Here is a 20806-nt window from a genome sequence, read left to right as displayed (position 1 = left end):
CTGATGCAATCCTGAACGTGGACACATACCGTTAAAGTGCTGAAAACCACATTCAAGTACTTTACCCTTTACAGCAATGTGGAAGACAAAAGTGAAAAATGTTACTTTTTCCCACATAAATGTTGCTTTAGCCTCAAATTTTGCATTCTGAAAAGAGTAACAGGAGAAAATGGTCCATACAATTTGTTTTGCAGTTTCTCCTGAATACACTAAATACACCAAAGCTGTATTTGTGGTGGAAAACTACTGTTTAAGTGCTCAAAAGGGAAGGAGCACCTTTCAACTTTTGGAGCGCAAAATTGGACATTTCGCATTTGCAGAGTCCCTAATGTGCCTAAACAATGGAAAACCCCACAAGTGACCCCATTTTGGAAACTGCACCCCTCAAGGAACTTATCTAGCACCTTGAGCACCTTGAAACACACAAGTGCTTCACATAATTTTATAGAGATAACAAAAAGGTTGTGGGAGACGAGCACACATAAGGTAATATTGAGAGGTACAGATGAGAAGGGAGTTTTGGAGTTGCTCACCTGAAAAGGTTGTGATTGTCACAACACCAGTAATTGCCCATGAATATTACAGCTGTTGCAGTCCCGTCAGCAAATAAAAGTGAACCCCCTTTTGCATATCGATTAGTAGAAAAAAGGAGATCGATGTTTCAGAATAGACCGTGTTGCTGTATAAAGGAAGCAGTTCCGGAGTGGAATAGTAATTTTATAGTTTTTTTTATTTTTATGCGTTTCGTACTCGCATCAAGCTCTTTTAAAAACAACTGCATGACACAATCAGTATAACAGGGAGAGGGGGTATATACTGCGGCAAAAAACGCCAACCCTTAAAAAATGGGAACCACCCAGCTGGGCACGAGCATAATTTCTTAATTTCTTTTTAGAAAGGTCTGTTTATCTGTTTTAATTTTAAGTCAAAGGGAGCACCATTTGACTTTTGGAGAGCAAAATTGTCTGGAATAGATAGTGGATGCCATGTCGCATTTGCAGAGCCCCTGATGTGCCTAAACAGCAGAAACCCCGAAAGACACCTCTTGAGGAATTCATCTAGGAGTGTAGTGAGCATTTTTAACCTTCAGGTGAGATTCACAGAATTGTATAACATTGGGTTGAGTCAATAGAAAATTACCAATTTTTCCACTAAAATGTTTCCTTGGCCCCAAGTGTTCAAAACAGATAATAGGGGAAAATGAACAGTACAATTTGTTACGCAAGTTTTCATGAGTACTCCAATACCCTATATGTGGTCAAAACGACAGGGAAGGAGCGCCATATTGGATTTCAGATTTTGTTGGAATGGTTTGAGAGAGCCATGTCACATTGGCAGAGCCCCTGAGGTGCCAGAACAGCAGAACCCCTCCTTAAGGACCCCATTTTACAAACCACAGTTCACAGCAAATTCATCTAGGGGTGCAGTGAACATGTTGACATCACATCTACCGCACAAGATTTTATACCATTGGACAGTGAAGAAAGAATAATTACATTTTTACCACAAAAATGTTGTTTTAGCCACAAGTGTTTAACTTTTCTAAAGGCTAATAGGATAAAATGGACCTCACAGTTTGTTGTGCAATTTCTCCTCAGGGGCCAATATCCTACATGTAATCCTGAAATACTATTCAGGCACAGTGCAAAGTTCAGAAGGGAAGGAGCACCATATTATGGTGCAGAGTTTTCTGTTATGGTTTGCTGGTGCCATGACCCACTGGAAGAGCCCCTGAGGTACCAGAACAGAGCCCCTTCCCTGGAAGTGAACCCATTTTACAAACTACACCTCGCAATGAATTCATCTAAGGGTGCAGCGATGATATTGACATCATGAGTGTTTCATACAATGTTATACCATTGGCCAGTGAAGAATAAATAACCCCAGATTTTCACACGACGAAATGGGTAAAACTGGCACCAACCTTTCTAACAATTTTTGCTGAACCTGGCAATACCCCATATGTGGCTGTACAGTACTGCTTGGCCACACGGCGAGATTCAGGAGGGAAGGAGTGCTATTTACTCTTCGAGAACAAATTATCGTAGAATAGTTTACGGACTCCATATACTTGACATATAAAGTGCTACAAGAGCAGACTCCACCCTCAAGTGACCCCATTTTGGAAATTGCATCCTTCTGGGAATTTATCTACAGGTATAGTGATGATTTTGACTCCATTGGTGTTTCCAGAAACAAGCAGCAGTGGTTGTTGCTGAGTGAAAATTGCAAATCTGCCATTATAGTGTCATTAACATTTTAGTGCCCAGTATGTTGTTGTGACCAGTACATTGTAGTGACCAGTACATTGTGCCCAGCTCGTGCTTTTAGAGACACGCACCCAGTAAATTAAACAGGCTTTCATTGCTACAGAAATGCCAAACGTGGATGCTAAATGTGTTATAGGTGCACTGTGGGGCATTTGGATTTGGGAGTGAAGAATTCGCTGGATTTATTTTTGGGGCGAGGAGTCACAGCACTTTTCCAGAGCCTTTGTGCTACCAGTAAAGTGGGAGCCTATATATTTCTGTTAACAGATGACAGACCTGAGTGCAGATTTGCTTTTTGTATGAATTGAGTTGAAGCTTTTATTGTGTACATTTTACTTAATGTTTAGGATCACATTTATCCTGTTCTCTATGTTGAGAACTTACTTTTGGATTTCCTTGTAAATATATCAATCACGTGATTCAGATGAAACCTCTGAGCAATCCATTCACTATAATGAGGCAGCAGTTACTCTGGATTCCTTCTGGCCTCTTTTCAGCTGTGTGTTTCTTTTCAGGGGTACACAAAACTGAGGCCGACCTAGCTTTTATGCACGCTTAACCCCTTCCCGACCTTTGATGCAGCGTATGCGTCATGAAAACCAGTGCCAATCCGACCTGTGATGCAGCATATGCGTCATGGACGGATCGCGTCCCTGCAGGCCGGGTGAAAGGGTTAACTCCAATTTCACCCGACATGCAGGGACAGGGGGAGTGGTGCTACAGCCCAGGGGTGAAATATTACAATCCAGCCATGGCCGATGCTGCAATAGCATCGGCCATAGCTGGAGACCCCGATCTGGCCCCCCCACCGACTGGCGGAGGTGATCTGCAGCCGCCGTCAGTGTTCCGTACCCCTCCGTCCTGTCCTAAGCGCCTTCCTCTCCCGTCCTCCCCTCCGCCCCCCCGCCGCTGTCCGATCGCACCCCCCCATACTTCCCTAGTCCCAGTGTCCCTCCCGGTGTCCTCCGTCTTCTCGCATGGGCGCCGCCATCTTGGCCGGCTGGCAGATTCGTTCCCTGTACATTTTGATCGCTATGATAAGTTCTATCACAGCGATCAAAATAAAAAAAATAGTAAATAAACCCCCCCTTTATCACCCTCATAGGTAGGGCCAATAATAAAATACAGAAAATATATTTATTTTTGTTTTTCCATTAGGGGTAGGGTTAGGGTTGCACTTAGGGATAGGGTTGCACTTAGGGATAGGGTTGCACTTAGGGATAGGGTTGCACTTAGGGATAGGGTTGCACTTAGGGCTAGGGTTAGAATTAGGGTTACAATTAGGGTTTGAATTAGGGCTAGGGTTGGAATTAGGGTTAGAATTAGGCTATGTGCACACGGTGCGGATTTGGCTGCGGATCCGCAGCGGATTGGTCGCTGCGGATTGGTAGCAGTTTTCCATCACGTTTACAGTAACACGTAAACCTATGGAAAACCAAATCCGCTGTGCCCATGGTGCGGAAAATACAGCGCGGAAACGCTGCGTTATATTTTCCGCAGCATGTCAATTCTTTGTGCGGATTCCGCAGCGTTTTACACCTGCTCCATAATAGGAATCCGCAGGTGAAATCCACACAAAAAAACACTGGAAATCCGCGGTAAATCTGTAGGTAAAGCGCAGTGCGTTTTACCTGCAGATTTTTCAAAAGCGGTGCCGAAAAATCCGCACACAAATCCGCAACGTGGGCACATAGCCTTAGGGTTAGGGTTGGAATTAGAGTTAGGGTTGGAATTAGGGTTAAGACTAGGGTTAGGGGTGTGTTGGGGTTAGGGTTGTGGTTAGGGTTGGGATTAGGGTTAGGGGTGTGTTGGGGTTAGTGTTTGAGTTAGAATTGAGGGGTTTCCACTGTTTAGGCACATCAGGGGGTCTCCAAACGCGACATGCTGCCACCATTGATTCCAGCCAATCTTGCATTGAAAAAGTCAAATGGTGCTATATCTCCCTTCCGAGCCCGGACGTGTGCCAAAACAGTGGTTTACCCCCACATATGGGGTACCAGCGTACTCGGGAGAAACTGGACAACAACTTTTGGGGTCCAATTTCTCCTGTAACTCTTTGGAAAATAAAAAATTGCAGGCTAAAAAATTATTTTTGAGGAAAGAAAAATTATTTTTTATTTTCACGGCTCTGCGTGATAAACTTCTGTGAAGCACTTGGGGGTTCAAAGTGCTCACCACACATCTAAATAAGTTCCTTTGGGGGTCTAGTTTCCAAAATGGGGTCACTTGTGGGGAGTTTCCACTGTTTAGGCACATCAGGGGCTCTGCAAACGCAACGTGACACCCGCAGAGCATTCCATCAAAGTCTGCATTTCAAATGTCACTACTTCCCTTCCGAACCCCGACGTGTGCCCAAACAGTGGTTTACCCCCACATATGGGGTATCAGCATACTCAGGAGAAACTGGACAACAACTTTTGGGGTCAAATTTCTCCTGTTACCCTTGGGAAAATAAAACATTGCGGGCTAAAAAATCATTTTTGAGAAAAGAAAAATTATTTTTTATTTTCATGGCTCTGCGTTATAAACTTCTGTGAAGCACTTGGGGGTTCAAAGTGCTCACCACACATCTAGATTAGTTCCTTGGGAGGTCTAGTTTCCAAAATGGGGTCACTTGTGGGGGAGCTCCAATGTTTAGGCACACAGAGGGGCTCTCCAAACGCGACATGGTGTCCGCTAATGATTGGAGCTAACTTTCCATTCAAAAAGCCAAATGGCATGCCTTCCCTTCCGAGCCCTGCCGTGCGCCCAAACAGTGGTTTACCCCCACATATGGGGTATCGGCGTACTCAAGACAAACTGGACACCAACATTTGGGGTCCAATTTCTCCTGTTACCCTTGGGAAAATACAAAATTCTGGGCTAAAAAATCATTTTTGAGGAAAGAAGAATAATTTTTTATTTTCACGGCTCTGCGTTATAAACTTCTGTGAAGCACCTGGGGGTTTAAAGTGCACACTATGCTTCTAGATAAGTTCCTTGGGGGGTCTAGTTTCCAAAATGGGGTCACTTGTGGGGGAGCTCCAATGTTTAGGCACACAGGGGCTCTCCAAACGCGACATGGTGTCCGCTAACGATTGGAGCTAATTTTCCATTCAAAAAGTCAAATGGCGCGCCTTCCCTTCCGAGCCTTGCGGTGCGCCCAAACAGTGGTTTACCCCCACATATGAGGTATCTGCGTACTCAGGAGAAATTGGCCAACAAATTTTAGGATCCATTTCATCCTGTTGCCTATGTGAAAATGAAAAAATTGAGGCTAAAAGAATTTTTTTGTGAAAAAAAAGTACTTTTTCATTTTTACGGATCACTTTGTGAAGCACCTGAGGGTTTAAAGTGCTCACTATGCATCTAGATAAGTTCCTTGGGGCATCTAGTTTCCAAAATGGGGTCACTTGTGGGGGAGCTCCAATGTTTAGGCACACAGGGGCTCTCCAAACGCGACATGGTGTCCGCTAACGATTGGAGCTAATTTTCCATTCAAAAAGTCAAATGGCGCACCTTCCCTTCCGAGCCTTGCCGTGCGCCCAAACAGTGGTTTACCCCCACAAATGAGGTATCGGCGTACTCAGGAGAAATTGGCCAACAAATTTTAGGATCCATTTCATCCTGTTGCCTATGTGAAAATGAAAAAATTGAGTCTAAAAGAATTTTTTTGTGAAAAAAAAGTACTTTTTCATTTTTACGGATCACTTTGTGAAGCACCTGAGGGTTTAAAGTGCTCACTATGCATCTAGATAAGTTCCTTGGGGCGTCTAGTTTCCAAAATGGGGTCACTTGTGGAGGAGCTCGAATGTTTAGGCACACGGGGGCTCTCCAAACACCACATGGTGTCCGCTAAAGATTGGAGCCAATTTTTCATTCAAAAAGTCAAATGGCGCTCCTTCCCTTCCGAGCCCTGCCGTGCGCCCAATCAGTGGTTTACCCCCACATATGAGGTATCAGCGTACTCAGGACAAATTGGACAACAACTTTCGTGGTCCAGTTTCTCCTTTTACCCTTGGGAAAATAACAAAATTGTTGCTAAAAGATCATTTTTGTGACTAAAAAGTTAAATGTTCATTTTTTCCTTCCATGTTGCTTCTGCTGCTGTGAAACACCTGAAGGGTTAATAAACTTCTTGAATGTGGTTTTGAGCACCTTGAGGGGTGCAGTTTTTAGAATGGTGTCACTTTTGGGTAATTTCAGCCATATAGAACCCTGAAACTGACTTCAAATGTGAGGTGGTCCCTAAAAAAAATGGTTTTGTAAATTTTGTTGTAAAAATGAGAAATCACTGGTCAAATTTTAACCCTTATAACTTCCTAGCAAAAAAAAAATTTGTTTCCAAAATTGTGCTGACGTAAAGTAGACATGTGGGAAATGTTATTTATTAACTATTTTGTGTCACATAACTCTCTGGTTTAACAGAATAAAAATTCAAAATGTGAAAATTGCGAAATTTTCTAAATTTTTGCCAAATTTCCGTTTTTGTTTCACAAATAAACACAGAAATTATCGACCTAAATTTACCACTAACATGAAGCCCAATATGTCACGAAAATACAGTCTCAGAATCGCTAGGATCCGTTGAAGCGTTGCTGAGTTATTACGTCATAAATGGACACTGGTCAGAATTGCAAAAAATGGCCAGGTCATTAAGGTCAAAATAGGCTGGGTCATGAAGGGGTTAAAAAGTCGGACACCGGCGAATCATAGGCGAGACAACATCCAAAGTGACTCCATCTGCCTCATTATAGGGAATCTTCTACTGGGGTTCCTTCTGAATCACATATTTTAGATATTTACACAGAAACCCTGGTGTAAGCACTCACTGTAGGTAAATGTAAGTCGAGCCTTACTGCGAACTTTGGGAGGCAGAATGAACAAATCAATAGTAGGTCAAGAATTGGTTTTATTTATTTTTATGCTGTTTCTCATGCGGTATTAGTGATTAGATGACTTTATTCTTCGGGTCAGGGCAATTACAGCATTACCAGATTCATATTGTTTTTTTAATGTTTGCCTGCTGTCATGACAGTTTTATTGGTACCATTAACGGGCACATGACATTTGTTGATCATTTTCTTTTCTGACTTTTGGGAGGCGGAATGAACAAAAAACAGCAATTCAGGGATTTTTATTTTTATTACCTTATGGTAAAAGTGATAAGGCAGCTTTCTTTTTCAGGTCAGTATGGTTACAGCAATACCACAATATCTTTTTTTTATATATATATTTTGCCACTTTTGTACAATAGAATTATTTTATAGAAAAAAGAATTGTTTTTCTATTGCTATATTCTCAGGACTATAGATTTTTTATTTCTCCTCTGATGGAGCTGTATGACAGCTTGTTTTTTGCGGGACGTTTTCAGCTATACCATTTTTATTTCTATTCAACTTTTTTATCTCATTTTATTCCAGTTTTTGTTTGACTCTATGATGAAAAAGCATATTTTTTGCCACTTTTTTTTATTATTATGGTATTTCGCTAGTGCGACAGTTTTATAGGACAGGTCGTTCCAGACATGGCAATGGCTAACAGGTGTACTTATTTTTTTTTTCTTTTTGTTTTAACATAAATATACCTATTTATTGGTATAATATATTTTTTTATTTAGTGATTTTTAAAAAAATATTTTTACAGGTTTTTTTTTTTAAAACTTTTTGACTTGTCCTTTTTTGGAACTTTATCTTTTTTAGTCTGATCACTGGTATAATACAGTGTAAACTTTCAAAGGAAACTTGAAGACCCACCTCTTCCAACAAGCCTACAACTTGCAGTAACCCTCGGTCCTCCAAACCGCTGCACGACCAGCACTACCCTCACCTACTGTATCCTCACCCATCCCTTGTAGATTGTGAGCCCTCGCGAGCTCCTCCTGTGCCAGTTGGTGACTCGTTTTATTCAAGATTATTGTGCTTGTTTTTTATTATGTATACCCTTTTTCACATGTAAAGTGGCATGGATAAATGGCACTATAACAATTATAATAATAATAGTAATACATGGCAAGGCACCAGAACTGCAATGCATTATATTTGTCAGAACTGCACAAATCGCTTTTTAAACCGTGCTCCTGGCATGGTATAAACAGGCTCCTGTAGCTGGCAGACTTTGATGACGACCTTGGGTTGCAATGACAACAATCAAGCACGCGATGTTGTCATGGGGGCTCCAATAGGATAAGCGAGGGAGCCCTTACCTTTCCTAGCCTTCTAAATGTTGCCATCAATATCGATCATGGAATTTAGGGGGTAAAACAGTGGGACGGTGCGGGTACCACTTGCCTATGACAGCCCAGGCTCAGCTATCATGTATGCCGAGCTCCCTGCGGCGATTGCTCGGGCACTGCTCTGGTGCATGCCTGATTCTCAAAGGACAGGAACCCCTTCCCGACCATAATGTATTGGTACTTCAAACGTCGTGAAGGGGTTAACCACTTAAAAAGCCAAATGGCTGTTAATTAAATGAATCCATAATAGAGTTTAATTCCAAGAATTTCTTAACATTGGATCATTTCCCCTGATGAAGCCACATTTCTAATGGCAATGCGCCTAGTGTATCGCTTTTCTTCCCTTATCAATGCATTCCTTACGATCCAGGTTACCTTATCAGGTCCTGTTTCATACATGAGCAGACTTATGGATTCCATATAATTGTTTGTGCTGGCAGTATGTACTTTTTATTTTACCCATAATTTAAATTTATGTTTTTCTATGCGTTATTAGGATATTATTGGTTTAATTTTTATGGCCACTGATGTTATGTGATTTTTACCATATATTCACCTCGTCATATACAGTATATTATTTATTTGCATACTTTACATTATGTCTATAAGAGTTAGACGATTTTTATACAATCCTCTTTTGTGACATACAGGTGCATTTCAAGTGTTTATTTCTGTTAACCCCTTCACCACCGGAGCTGTTTTCGTTTTTTGCTCCCCTTCTTTCCAGAGCCATAACTTTTTTATTTTTCTGTCAATATGGCCATGTGGGGGCTTATTATTTGCGGGACGAGTTGTACTTTTGAATGACACCATTTAGCATGTCGTTTACTAGAAAATGGGAAAAAATTCCAAGTGTGATGAAATTGCAAAAAAAGTGCAATCTCACACTTGGTTTTTGTTTGTTTGGCTTTTTTTGCTAGGTTCACTAAATGCTAAAACTGACTTGCCATTTTGATTATCTAGGTCATTACGACTTCATTGACACCAAACATGTCTAGGTTATGTTGTATCTAAGTGGTAAAAAAAATTCCAAACTTTTCTAAAAAAAAAAATAAATAAAAATTGCGCACTTTTCCAATGCCGGTAGCGTCTCCATTTTTTGTGATCTGGGGTCAGGTGAGGGCTTATTTTTTGCGCGCCGAGCTGACGTTTTTAGTGATACCATTTTGGTGCAGATATGTTCTTTTGATCGCCCGCTATTGTATTTTAATGCAATGTTGTGGCGACCAAAAAATTTAATTTGGGCATTTCTAATTATTTTTTCGCTACGATGTTTTGTGATCAGGTTAATTTTTTTTATTGATAGATCGTGCAATTCTGAACTCGGCGATACCAAATATGGGTAGGTTTGTATTTTTTTGTTTTTTTATTGTTTTATTTTGAATGGGCCGAATGGGGGGTGATTTAAACGTTTTTTTTTTTTTTTCATATTGTTTAAAACATTTTATTTTTACTTTTGCCATGCTTCAATAGCCTCCATGGGAGGCTAGAAGCTGGCACAACTGGATCAGCTCAGCTACATAGGAGCGAAGCATAGCTACCTATGTAGGAGAATTACAGCATTGCTATGAGCGCCGACCACAGGGTGGCGCTCATGGCAATCCGGTATCAACAACCATAAAGGTCTCAAGGAGACCTCTGATTGTTATGCCAACGCATCGCTGAGCCACGATCACGTGACTGGGTCAGCAATGAGCGCACTTCCTGCCGGATGGCTGGAAGCAATAGTTAAATGCCGCTGTCAGCGTTTGACAGCGGCATTTAACTAGTTAATAGCAGCTGGTGGATCGCGATTCCACCTGCCGCTATTGCGGGCACATGTCAGCTGTTCAAAACAGTGGACATGTCCCCGGAAAGATGTGGGCTCAGCGCTGGAGCCCACATCAAAGGAAGAGATGCGACCTCCGCCGTACTAGTCCTGGTAGGGGTGTATGCGTTCTCTGCTGTGCTGCTGCCTGCTTATAATTGGGTAATTCATACAGGGAGAAGGTGGACACACTCCCTCAGTGAAAAATATCCCAAGACAGACACTTGGATTTAGCAAACGTTAACTCATTACCTGCCAAATACTTTGATTGCTAATATCTTCACAACAAAGAGGCAAAATTACAAAAAAAAAAAATTCTGTGTTCAGTTTGACATGGAAAATTGGATGAAAAGTCCTCTTTAAGCAAGAACACGTATACAAAAAGCTGTTGGCTGCCTTCAAATTATTATTATTACTCATTTTTATAGCACCAGTTATTCCATGGCGCTTTTCATGTAAAAAAAGGGTCATACATAGACAAGTCCAATAAACATGAGCAATACAAGGCACACACAAGTACAGAAGGAGAGAGGACCCTGCCCGCGAGGGCTCACAGTCTACAGGCAAATGAAGCTTTTTCCCTTAGTGTTACAGGAGTATATGTTAATGTTTTCTAACGTGTGTCAAGTAAAACCAGGTTTGATCATTGCCGCTCTTCTGTAGAGTCACATTGCAGATCCTGCCTTTTGAAATTTGCTAATTTCCTATTTAAATTAGGTGTGATTAGCAGTGCATTATGTTTTTTTGTAAGTGATGGCATGGCGCTCTGCAGAGCAAGTGGAATGATTCTATAGCCAGTGAAAGCCCTGATCGTTCAGAAGCATTTAGTGCTCATTAAATGCAAATAGTAGCATTTAACACTTAGGGGATAATTTGAGAAATGTTGGTAAAATCTTTGGATGAATGTGTTTTTTCTTTTTTCTTTCATTTACTATGTGTGAATAGAATTAGTCTATTAAGAATTCTGCAAGATAATTCTTTCAGCTTCCAAAAATCTCAGCAACTGAATTAAAAAAAGGTAATTATGTAAAGACATGAAGTTTTACTGACTTTTATATATCCCATACCACAAGCAAAGATAATCTGGTTTGTTGTTGGCTGCAATAGTCATATTCCCCTCTGCTAAGATAACACTTCACTTCTATTTACTTCGCAAATCATTTACTTGTTATATTGCTTAGGAAATCCAGAAAATTCCCGTTGTGGGTCCTCCTCAATATCTTGTATTGATATCGTAAAACATATTTATTTCTCCTCTTATATGTAATTTGCACATACACTTATAAATGAAGCTTTTATCAGACAATCTCTAAAAATATAGTGTGACCATTAAAGTATCGCAGTATGTCAAAAAGAGGCAATTCTTGATGAGTTTATTGGTAGTGCTCTTAACAGTTATCCCCCACCTACCTTCTGTCTTAGTCCAGACCAGTTTCTGATTTTACCATTTTCTTATAAAACATACTCTTACAGGGGATGTCCCTTTTCAAGAACTCTTCATTTCTCGGCTCAGTTTGGTATAAAAAACTAAATTGCACTATAATCGCCATCCACTGATGAGTCTCATCGGCTGTTCCTGGAGTCAGATTTTGGTTACCACTCTGAGGTTGTGTCAACAGCATTGCAGCCAATTAATGAGCTTGATGGCTCCGTCTACTCTAGCAGAGCCGCTGAGTTCACTGATGGATCGGGGGATGAAGATTTCTTGGAAAGGGGACAAACTCTTTAATAGTTTCAATACAAAATATTTTGATGATTTTTATTTTATGTATTTCCTTACGCTTAATATTAATTTTACTTAGATTTATTGGTATCATTATTACTGTTATATTTGGAGTATACTGACGAGCAAAGGGGTAATAATGTTTTGAACTTCTGACTTTCAGGCTCCATATCTCACCATCCACTTCTGCTTTGAAAATGAGACTTTTATAGATAATCATCTTGACTATCTCATACATAAATTTGACTTGCAACTATTTTGCATATGATTACTTATGCAGATTCCTGTCATGTCACTACATTGTTACTATTGAGGGAAAAATCTTTTTCTTCCTGTATAATACAAAATACAACCTGTTCTCACTAATAGCCCACGTGAAAGGTCACTGATTCGAAGGAGCAGCCATGAATAAGATTTCCCAAGAAAAGAGAAACCACATCTTCCAGCTCATCGATAGCAGTATCTCGGCCAAGAAAATTGCCAAACTGCAACATGTGAGTACCATGACAGTTGGAAGAATACAAAATGAAGTCTGTCCATCCACTCAAAAGCCAAGAGGTGGACATCCAGGCAAAATATCGGCGTCAACAAGTCAGCTCATCGGCTCATCCCAAGGTCTATCCGTTTTGGCATGACAAACATGGCAGAGGAGGTGGCGTGTATGCTTCGTAATAGTGAGATCACAGATGTTCATGCAAGCAAAATTACACAAGTCTGGAATGGTGGCCTGAAATAAAGTGAAGAAGCCTCAACTTTAATATCGTCATAAGAAGCCTCAGCTTGAATTTGCAAAACATTATGAAACATGGACAGTAGAAGATTGGAAAAGGTGATTTGTGACTATTAGACGAAAGTCAATAAACTAGGCTGATGGTTGCAAATGGGTCTGGAAGAAACAAGGGAAATACGGCTAATGGATAGTGAAATTGAAGGAACTTTCAAGTTCGATGTAAGAAGCCTTATGAAATGGGTTGTTTCACTGTCAAAGGCATTGGATACTTGTCCAGGATCGATTTTGGGCTCCATTCTGAGCTATATATGAGTGTCCTACTATGGGTATGAAAAGGACAACCGTGTTTCAGCAGGACAATGACTTGAAGTATGCGTCGATATTGGCGAAAATGTTCACTGACATTGAAGTAGAGATACAGTATTAGTCCATAGACCTCAACCCAATCGAAAGCTGTAGTGAGTAAGTGGACCAGTATTCACCAACTTTGGGAACCTATAGAAAAGACCTGAGATCAGATTTCGGTCTAGACCTGCTTGAATCTGATGCCCAGATGGATTCAGGCAGTGTTGAAAGCCAAAGGTAGATTTTAAGAGCAAAACAGTAACCATGTGGTGACATGACTAGAATCTGCATAACTAATCATATGCAAAATCGTTGCAAGTCAAATTTATGTATGACAGAGCCAAGATGATTTTTTTTTTAAATCATGGTAGTCTCACATTCGATGTAGTAGTGAATGGTGAGATATGGAGCCTGAAAGTCAAAAGTTCAAAACATTGTTTCCCTTTTTATTTGTCAGTGTGTATGTATAATATCTAGATAGTATAAAGACAGAGGCTCCCAGGGCTGTGGAATCGGAGTCTGTGTCTGTTTTAGTGGAGTTGGTATATAATGGACCGACTCAAACTGCTAAAATGTATGATAAATTGAGTTCAGTGCAGGATGTGCTGTAAATGTTTTCATCATAATTTGAAAAAGTTGAAAATCTAACTATATAATCGACTAGGGGTACTTCCGTCTGTCTGTCTGTTTGTTTGTCTGTCTGTCTGTACCGGAAATCCCGCGTCGCTGCGACAGGCTTATTCCGGCCGCGAATTGGCCCCTCCCTACTCTCCTCCAGTCAGTGCTCTCTCCCTACTCCCCTCTAGTCAACGCCAGTGTATTGCCCCATCCCGGACCAACTTTACAGCTATTAGCCTGCTTGATTACATGTGGGGATTCCCTAGCAACCAGGCAACCCCCACATGTACTTAGCCTGGTTAGTAGCCGTAAATCATTCAGCTGCGGCGATGAAAACTAAATCTCCGAGCACTAAAAAATACTCTGAGGACACCCGAGCGTGCTTGAGAAATAGTAAAGATCAGTACCGGTAACACTAGGTTACTGAGAGAGTTAGTTTGACTGGATTTTGGGTCTGGGATTTAGGAGCAACCAAAAAAGTTTGGGTGAAAAAGGTTATTCCCATAATCCAGCCCAGGGCTTGCCGGTCTAATAAGAGCAGCTGGTTTAGCTCAGAAGAGTGAAGTTGTGCTGGAGCTGAACAGAAGTGTTTGTTTGATGACCGCATTTAATACTACTTAGGATAGTTCTGCCTGGAAAACCGAAATTGGTGAGGCGGCTATATTTACTTTGTTCATTGTACCTGAAGAAAAGACTATGTATTTATTTTATGCATTTCTACTGAGGGAAGGTTGTTTAAGATGGACAATAAACCTTATGCTGTTTGATATGAAAACCCTGTGCATGTGTGTATCCAAGCAGCTACCAGAGAGCTGAAACCGGCATGAAGTATCAAAGAGCACAGGTGATTACAGTTTGGAGACTGATTGTCCTGGGTAAAGGCAGCACACAGGAGCTTATTAAGCAATTGTCCCAGGCTAATCTGCAGCAGCAACAGTTACAGCAGCAGCACATGACTATCCGGAAAGAATTTGTCTGGGCCAGAGGAGTGTACCTCCCACCAGCCAAAGTGACGGTACCCATGTGAGACGAACTGTACGAGAGACCATGCAGAAAATGACTCTGGAAGTTGATGTCGAGGCTTTTCTGACTATCTTTGAGACAGTGGCACACAGGGAGAAACTGCCCCAAGAGAAATGGGCAGAAGTCCTAGCTCCATAACTTACGGGGGACCCACAGAAAGTGTACTACGACCTTGCCCTGCAGGATGCCAAGGAATTCGGCAAGCTGAAAGGGTAGATTATGGCACATAATAAGGTGTCCAGGCCCCCGGCTTTGGGCAAAGGGGGATGGGGTAATGTAGAAAGCAGCAAGTAAGGTCCTGGATGGCTGATTTGCGCCATCAAAGTGGTTGGCCTCGGTAATATAAAAATGTGTACCAGCAGCATTAGGTTACAGAGAGGGTTAATTTGACTGGATTTTGAGTCTGGGATTTAGAAGCAACCAAAAGAGCCTGGATGAAAAATTTTGTTTTCATAATTCAGCCCAGGGCTGGCCTCCTAACAAGAGCAGTATCATTTATCTGCACAGTATAGTGTACTTTTTTGTGTTACTGTCAATCCAGATTTTGTTATAACCTACGTGTTGGTTCAGGTAACCTTTCTGAATAAGCTGTTATGTATGTGTACATGAAGGATGGCTCCATTTCTGGTGATTGCTTGATTTATATCCTGCATTTTCCACCGGTTTTCTCCTCTGTAAACTCTCTTCAGTTATCAGTTGTCTGTGACCTAGTGGATTTGGATCTACTGGTATAATGTCTCCCATACACGGCACACTGAGAGATGAGTTTCTCTGTACCACGCTGACCAAAGCAGGGTACTATTCTGCAGTACTGAGCATTGGGTCTATACATTCAGCTCTGACGTGATATACATATGGTGACAGCTGCAGCATGATCTGTTTGTGTCTGCCTGGTCTCTCCCTGTGCTGAGGGCCTCTTACTTTTCCTCCCTACTGTCTTCTCCATAAAGTTTAATACACTGTGTAATCTGACACATCAGTGAACTGGCAGCTTTCTTCAAACATGATGAATTTGTGCTGTATTTCAGAGTGGATGGTGAGTTCAGGAGGCCGAGGGAAGGAGAAAAGTGGCTCATAAGTGGAAGAAAAAAAAGCTGATTTCTCTAATTCATTACATTACAAAGTTTCTTGTATTATTGATTTATGCACAACTTAAAACGAAAGAGAACCTGTCATGTGAAAAGCATTATTAACCTACAGATATAGGGTTAATCTGCAGGTTAATAGCATGTGCGGATGCAGCACTGAAAGCCCTCCTGTTGGGGAGAAATGAACTATATTCCAGCAGCCTCGGGCTTTCAGTCATTGAGGCGCAGCCAAAGCCGTTTCGGTCTCTGATTCGTTCACAGTGAGCCGCAGCTGTAACCGGCACTGACTGACAGCCGGCTTAGCACTGCATCTGTGTTGAGGCGGCTGTCAAGCCTCGCCGGTTGCACCTCCATGACTTGAAGCCAGAAACTGCCTGGAGGAATAAAGTTGATTTCCTCCTGACTTCCGGGCTTTCAGGGCTGATTTAGAATGGTATTAACTACAGTTTAACCCCATATCTGCTGGTTAATAGTGTTTTTTTTCACATGACCGATTCAATTTGAGTTCTGTAAGGTGAGGACCCCCCACTGAATCTTAAACTCAAGAAAGTCAAAGTATAGCTTGGTATAAAAAACAGGTGAGCTGGAGCAACTAAATAAAAAATAGTGTCATCCATCAAATCAGATTTTTTGCACACCCCCCAAAACGCAAAGATCTTGCACTGGAGTGACCCCCCTAGATCCACACCCCGTTGTATGCGCAATAGACATCACTTCTTTTATGCCACAAGAATTGTTCTGAAAAGCAGAACAGAATATACGGTATGCATTCTTTGCCTACTGAAAGTATAATTATGTTTCCTAAATTCCATGTTGGCCTCTTATGTTGTCTGTTACTACTGCGTGTATGTGAGGAATATAGGCTTTTATGATAAATATTAAGTAATATGGTCATTTTATATCCCAGCTGGACCGGTGTGTAGAACAAATAAAAGTGCATTAGTTGTGCTGTATGTTATACTAGTCGTTGAGATGACGCTTATTCTCTTTCTGCGCAGGAATGTGCTGAGAAGCAGAGCCTAATTGAACGGGCCATGAGGGACAAGCGAGCAGCAGAGGAAGAACTGGAGAAGGTAAAAAGAAAAGTCTTTATTTCTGTAGATGTTTTAAAGTTTTTAAGGTACTAAATTTTGATCACTAAACTTTGCAAGCATGGTGAGAGAGACTAGGGAATATAAGTGTTACAGAATAATTAACGTTAATCGGGGGTTTAAAGCCGTTCATACATGTTAGGGCTATTACTTGGTGTCAGTGTCAATGTTCCTCACACAAAAAAGGTTTGCAGGTGTTCCTTGTTTTGGACATTGCCATAGTCCTACAGATATAGAATTATGTTCATAATTGTAGATAATACAAAAGAATACACCAGCGCTACCTCCCCAGAGTCACTGAGCCGCAGGAACCAAGACAGAAAAGGGGTTTTAACTGTCAGAGGGTAGTTACAATATGGAAAGAAACTGGATCCGCGCTACAGTGCTATAAAAACAACTAGAAATATGCAATCAATACTTCGCTTAGATAATGCACAGTAGAATAAACAACAGAAGGATGAAATGCTGTACTGCCCAGCACCATACCGGACACCAAGTATGTACCTGTATCAAGACCAACTGGTCAGGGCTGCGACCTAAAACCAGGATCAGAGATATGCCTGGAGAGTCAGTGAGAAAATGCCGCACTAACCGTTATAATCCAGTACTTCGGTAAGTGATGATGGATGTAGGTCCAGTAGGAGGTGGTGTCCGTCGGGCTGGTGTGCGGGCAGATGGACGAACGAGCAGCGTGCCGTGCGGAAGAGCTGCGTAGAGCCAGGGACAACTCCGGCCGGTAGCGTCCCTGGATACGAGCGGGAACCAACCGAGGGAGGAGCTCGCTGGCGCAAGGCTCAGCGTGTGACGTCGCTGAGCTTAGAGAAAGTACGGGGTGCCACAGGAATCAAACCGACGCGTTTCGAAGGAACAGCGTCCTTCTTCATCAGGGTTACTGATTCCTGAGAATGCCCCGTTATTTAACCCCCCAAGGTGTCACTCAAACTGCCCGGCCCGCCCAATAAACCCGCTACTCAGATGGTGTCCAATGGAAGTGCTGGTAATATAAGGTGTAATCAGAAATATGAGAAGCATGGTCCACAAAACCATGTAATAAAGGTAGTAATATAGACCTCATAGAAGTTTGTGTAAGAACAACCTAAATATGTTACACTTGTGGTCAAGTCAATGGGACAATGCTGCTGCAATAAATTAAGTGGAATTTGATAAAATAGATAAAAACAAATCTTTAATAAATACTAAGTTAAAATTGATTATACTAAATGAACACTGATTAAAACCAATAAAATGAGTAAAGTAAAGAAGGGAAAAACAGAGGATAGGAAATAAAATCAATCAAGGACCAAGGAGGTGGAAGGAGTGATAATACACTACCCTAAGTACGCCGAGGCCTCAAAGAAAAAAAGGAAAAGAAAGTACTGGCCTAAAAAGCAAATATTTCAAGCCCGTGATTGAGGCCTTTAGGTGCAAGGCTGCTAAGGGAGAAGATCCATTGGGATTCGGCCCTGGACATGGCTTTTATCAGGTTGCCTCCTCTTAAATTTTGTTTCACTTTTTGAATACCCCAAAATACGATGCCCCTGGTGGATTTATCATGCCTCTCACTAAAGTGCCGGGAAAGTGGGTGGCCCAAGAAGCCTTTATGGATATTGGTGAAATGTTCCTTTATCCGGACCATCATGGGCCTCTTGGTGCGGCCAACGTAGAGTTTTAGCCCGTGTAGAAAACTCTACGTTGGCCGCACCAAGAGGCCCATGATGGTCCGGATAAAGGAACATTTCACCAATATCCATAAAGGCTTCTTGGGCCACCCACTTTCCCGGCACTTTAGTGAGAGGCATGATAAATCCACCAGGGGCATCGTATTTTGGGGTATTCAAAAAGTGAAACAAAATTTAAGAGGAGGCAACCTGATAAAAGCCATGTCCAGGGCCGAATCCCAATGGATCTTCTCCCTTAACAGCCTTGCACCTAAAGGCCTCAATCACGGGCTTGAAATATTTGCTTTTTAGGCCAGTACTTTCTTTTCCTTTTTTTCTTTGAGGCCTCGGCGTACTTAGGGTAGTGATTATCACTCCTTCCACCTCCTTGGTCCTTGATTGATTTTATTTCCTATCCTCTGTTTTTCCCTTCTTTACTTTACTCATTTTATTGGTTTTAATCAGTGTTCATTTAGTATAATCATTTTTAACTTAAGGCCCCGTCTCACATAGCGAGATCGCTAGCGAGATCGCTGCTGAGTCACAAGTTTTGTGACGCAACAGCGACCTCCATAGCGATCTCGCTATGTGTGACACGTACCAGCGATCAGGCCCCTGCTGTGAGATCGCTGGTCGTGTCGGAATGGCCTGGAGCTTTTTTTGGTCGTTGAGGCCCCGCTGACATCGCTGAATCGGTGTGTGTGACACCGATCCAGCGATGTCTTCACTGGTAACCAGGGTAAACATCGGGTTACCAAGCGCAGGGCCGCGCTTAGTAACCCGATGTTTACCCTGGTTACCAGCATAAATGTAAAAAAAAAAAAACAGTACATACTCGCCTTTCGGTGTCCAGGTCCCTTGCCGTCTGCTTCCTGCTCTCACTGACTGCCGGCCGTACAGTGAGAAGTGAGAGCACAGCAGTGACGTCACTGCTGCGCTCTGCTCTCACTGTACGGCCGGATCTCAGTCAGAGCAGGAAGCAGACGGCAAGGGACCTGGACACCGAAAGGCGAGTATGTACTGTTTGTTTTTTTTGGTAACCAGGGTAAACATCGGGTTACTAAGCGCGGCCCTGCACTTAGTAACCCGATGTTTACCCTGGTTACCCGGGTGCTGCAGGGGGACTTCGGCATCGTTGAAGACAGTTTCAACGATGCCGAAGTCGTTCCCCTGATCGTTGGTCGCTGGAGAGAGCGGTCTGTGTGACAGCTCCCCAGCGACCACACAGCGACTTACCAACGATCACGGCCAGGTCGTATCGCTGGTCGTGATCGTTGGTAAATCGCTTAGTGAGACGGGGCCTTTAGTATTTATTAAAGATTTGTTTTTATCTATTTTATCAAATTCCACTTAATTTATTGCAGCAGCATTGTCCCATTGACTTGACCACAAGTGTAACATATTTAGGTTGTTCTTACACAAACTTCTATGAGGTCTATATTACTACCTTTATTACATGGTTTTGTGGACCATGCTTCTCATATTTCTGATTACACCTTATATTACCAGCACTTCCATTGGACACCATCTGAGTAGCGGGTTTATTGGGCGGGCCGGGCAGTTTGAGTGACACCTTGGGGGGTTAAATAACGGGGCATTCTCAGGAATCAGTAACCCTGATAAAGAAGGACGCTGTTCCTTCGAAACGCGTCGGTTTGATTCCTGTGGCACCCCGTACTTTCTCTAAGCTCAGTAACGTCACACGCTGAACCTTGCGCCAGCGAGCTCCTCCCTCGGTTGGTTCCCGCTCGTATCCAGGGACGCTACCGGCCGGAGTTGTCCCTGGCTCTACGCAGCTCTTCCGCACGGCACGCTGCTCGTTCGTCCATCTGCCCGCACACCAGCCCGACGGACACCACCTCCTACTGGACCTACATCCATCATCACTTACCGAAGTACTGGATTATAACGGTTAGTGCGGCATTTTCTCACTGACTCTCCAGGCATATCTCTGATCCTGATTTTAGGTCGCAGCCCTGACCAGTTGGTCTTGATACAGGTACATACTTGGTGTCCGGTATGGTGCTGGGCAGTACAGCATTTCATCCTTCTGATGTTCATAATTGTGTTTTTACCACCCCAAACTGTTAGCATGGGCTTATAGCTAGTAAGAAGATGAGTCAAACCATACAGTTTGCAGTCCATTCCCAAAAAAGTCCTTTTTAATGTATATACAAATGAGGAGGGAAGTGCATTGGGCGTGATGATCCACTTCTAGAGCTACAGCCTTCCAACTGTA

The 20806-nt window shown here is 42.3% G+C and overlaps 1 protein-coding gene across 1 annotated transcript in view; it reads left to right on the top strand.

The window, feature by feature from the left end:
- Positions 1–20806, top strand: part of SCLT1 (sodium channel and clathrin linker 1) — a 227512-nt gene that overhangs the window by 125520 nt on the left and 81186 nt on the right. Inside the window, exon 16 of the mRNA XM_077279151.1 lies at positions 16817–16891. Coding sequence (XP_077135266.1) covers positions 16817–16891 — 75 coding nt within the window. The remainder of the gene's footprint in view (positions 1–16816; positions 16892–20806) is intronic.

The sequence above is a fragment of the Ranitomeya variabilis genome, chromosome 1 (genome assembly GCF_051348905.1).
Source record: "Ranitomeya variabilis isolate aRanVar5 chromosome 1, aRanVar5.hap1, whole genome shotgun sequence".
NCBI lineage: Eukaryota > Metazoa > Chordata > Amphibia > Anura > Dendrobatidae > Ranitomeya > Ranitomeya variabilis.
The sequence above is the reverse complement of the archived record's forward strand: the minus strand, read 5'-3'. Positions and strand labels throughout refer to the sequence as shown.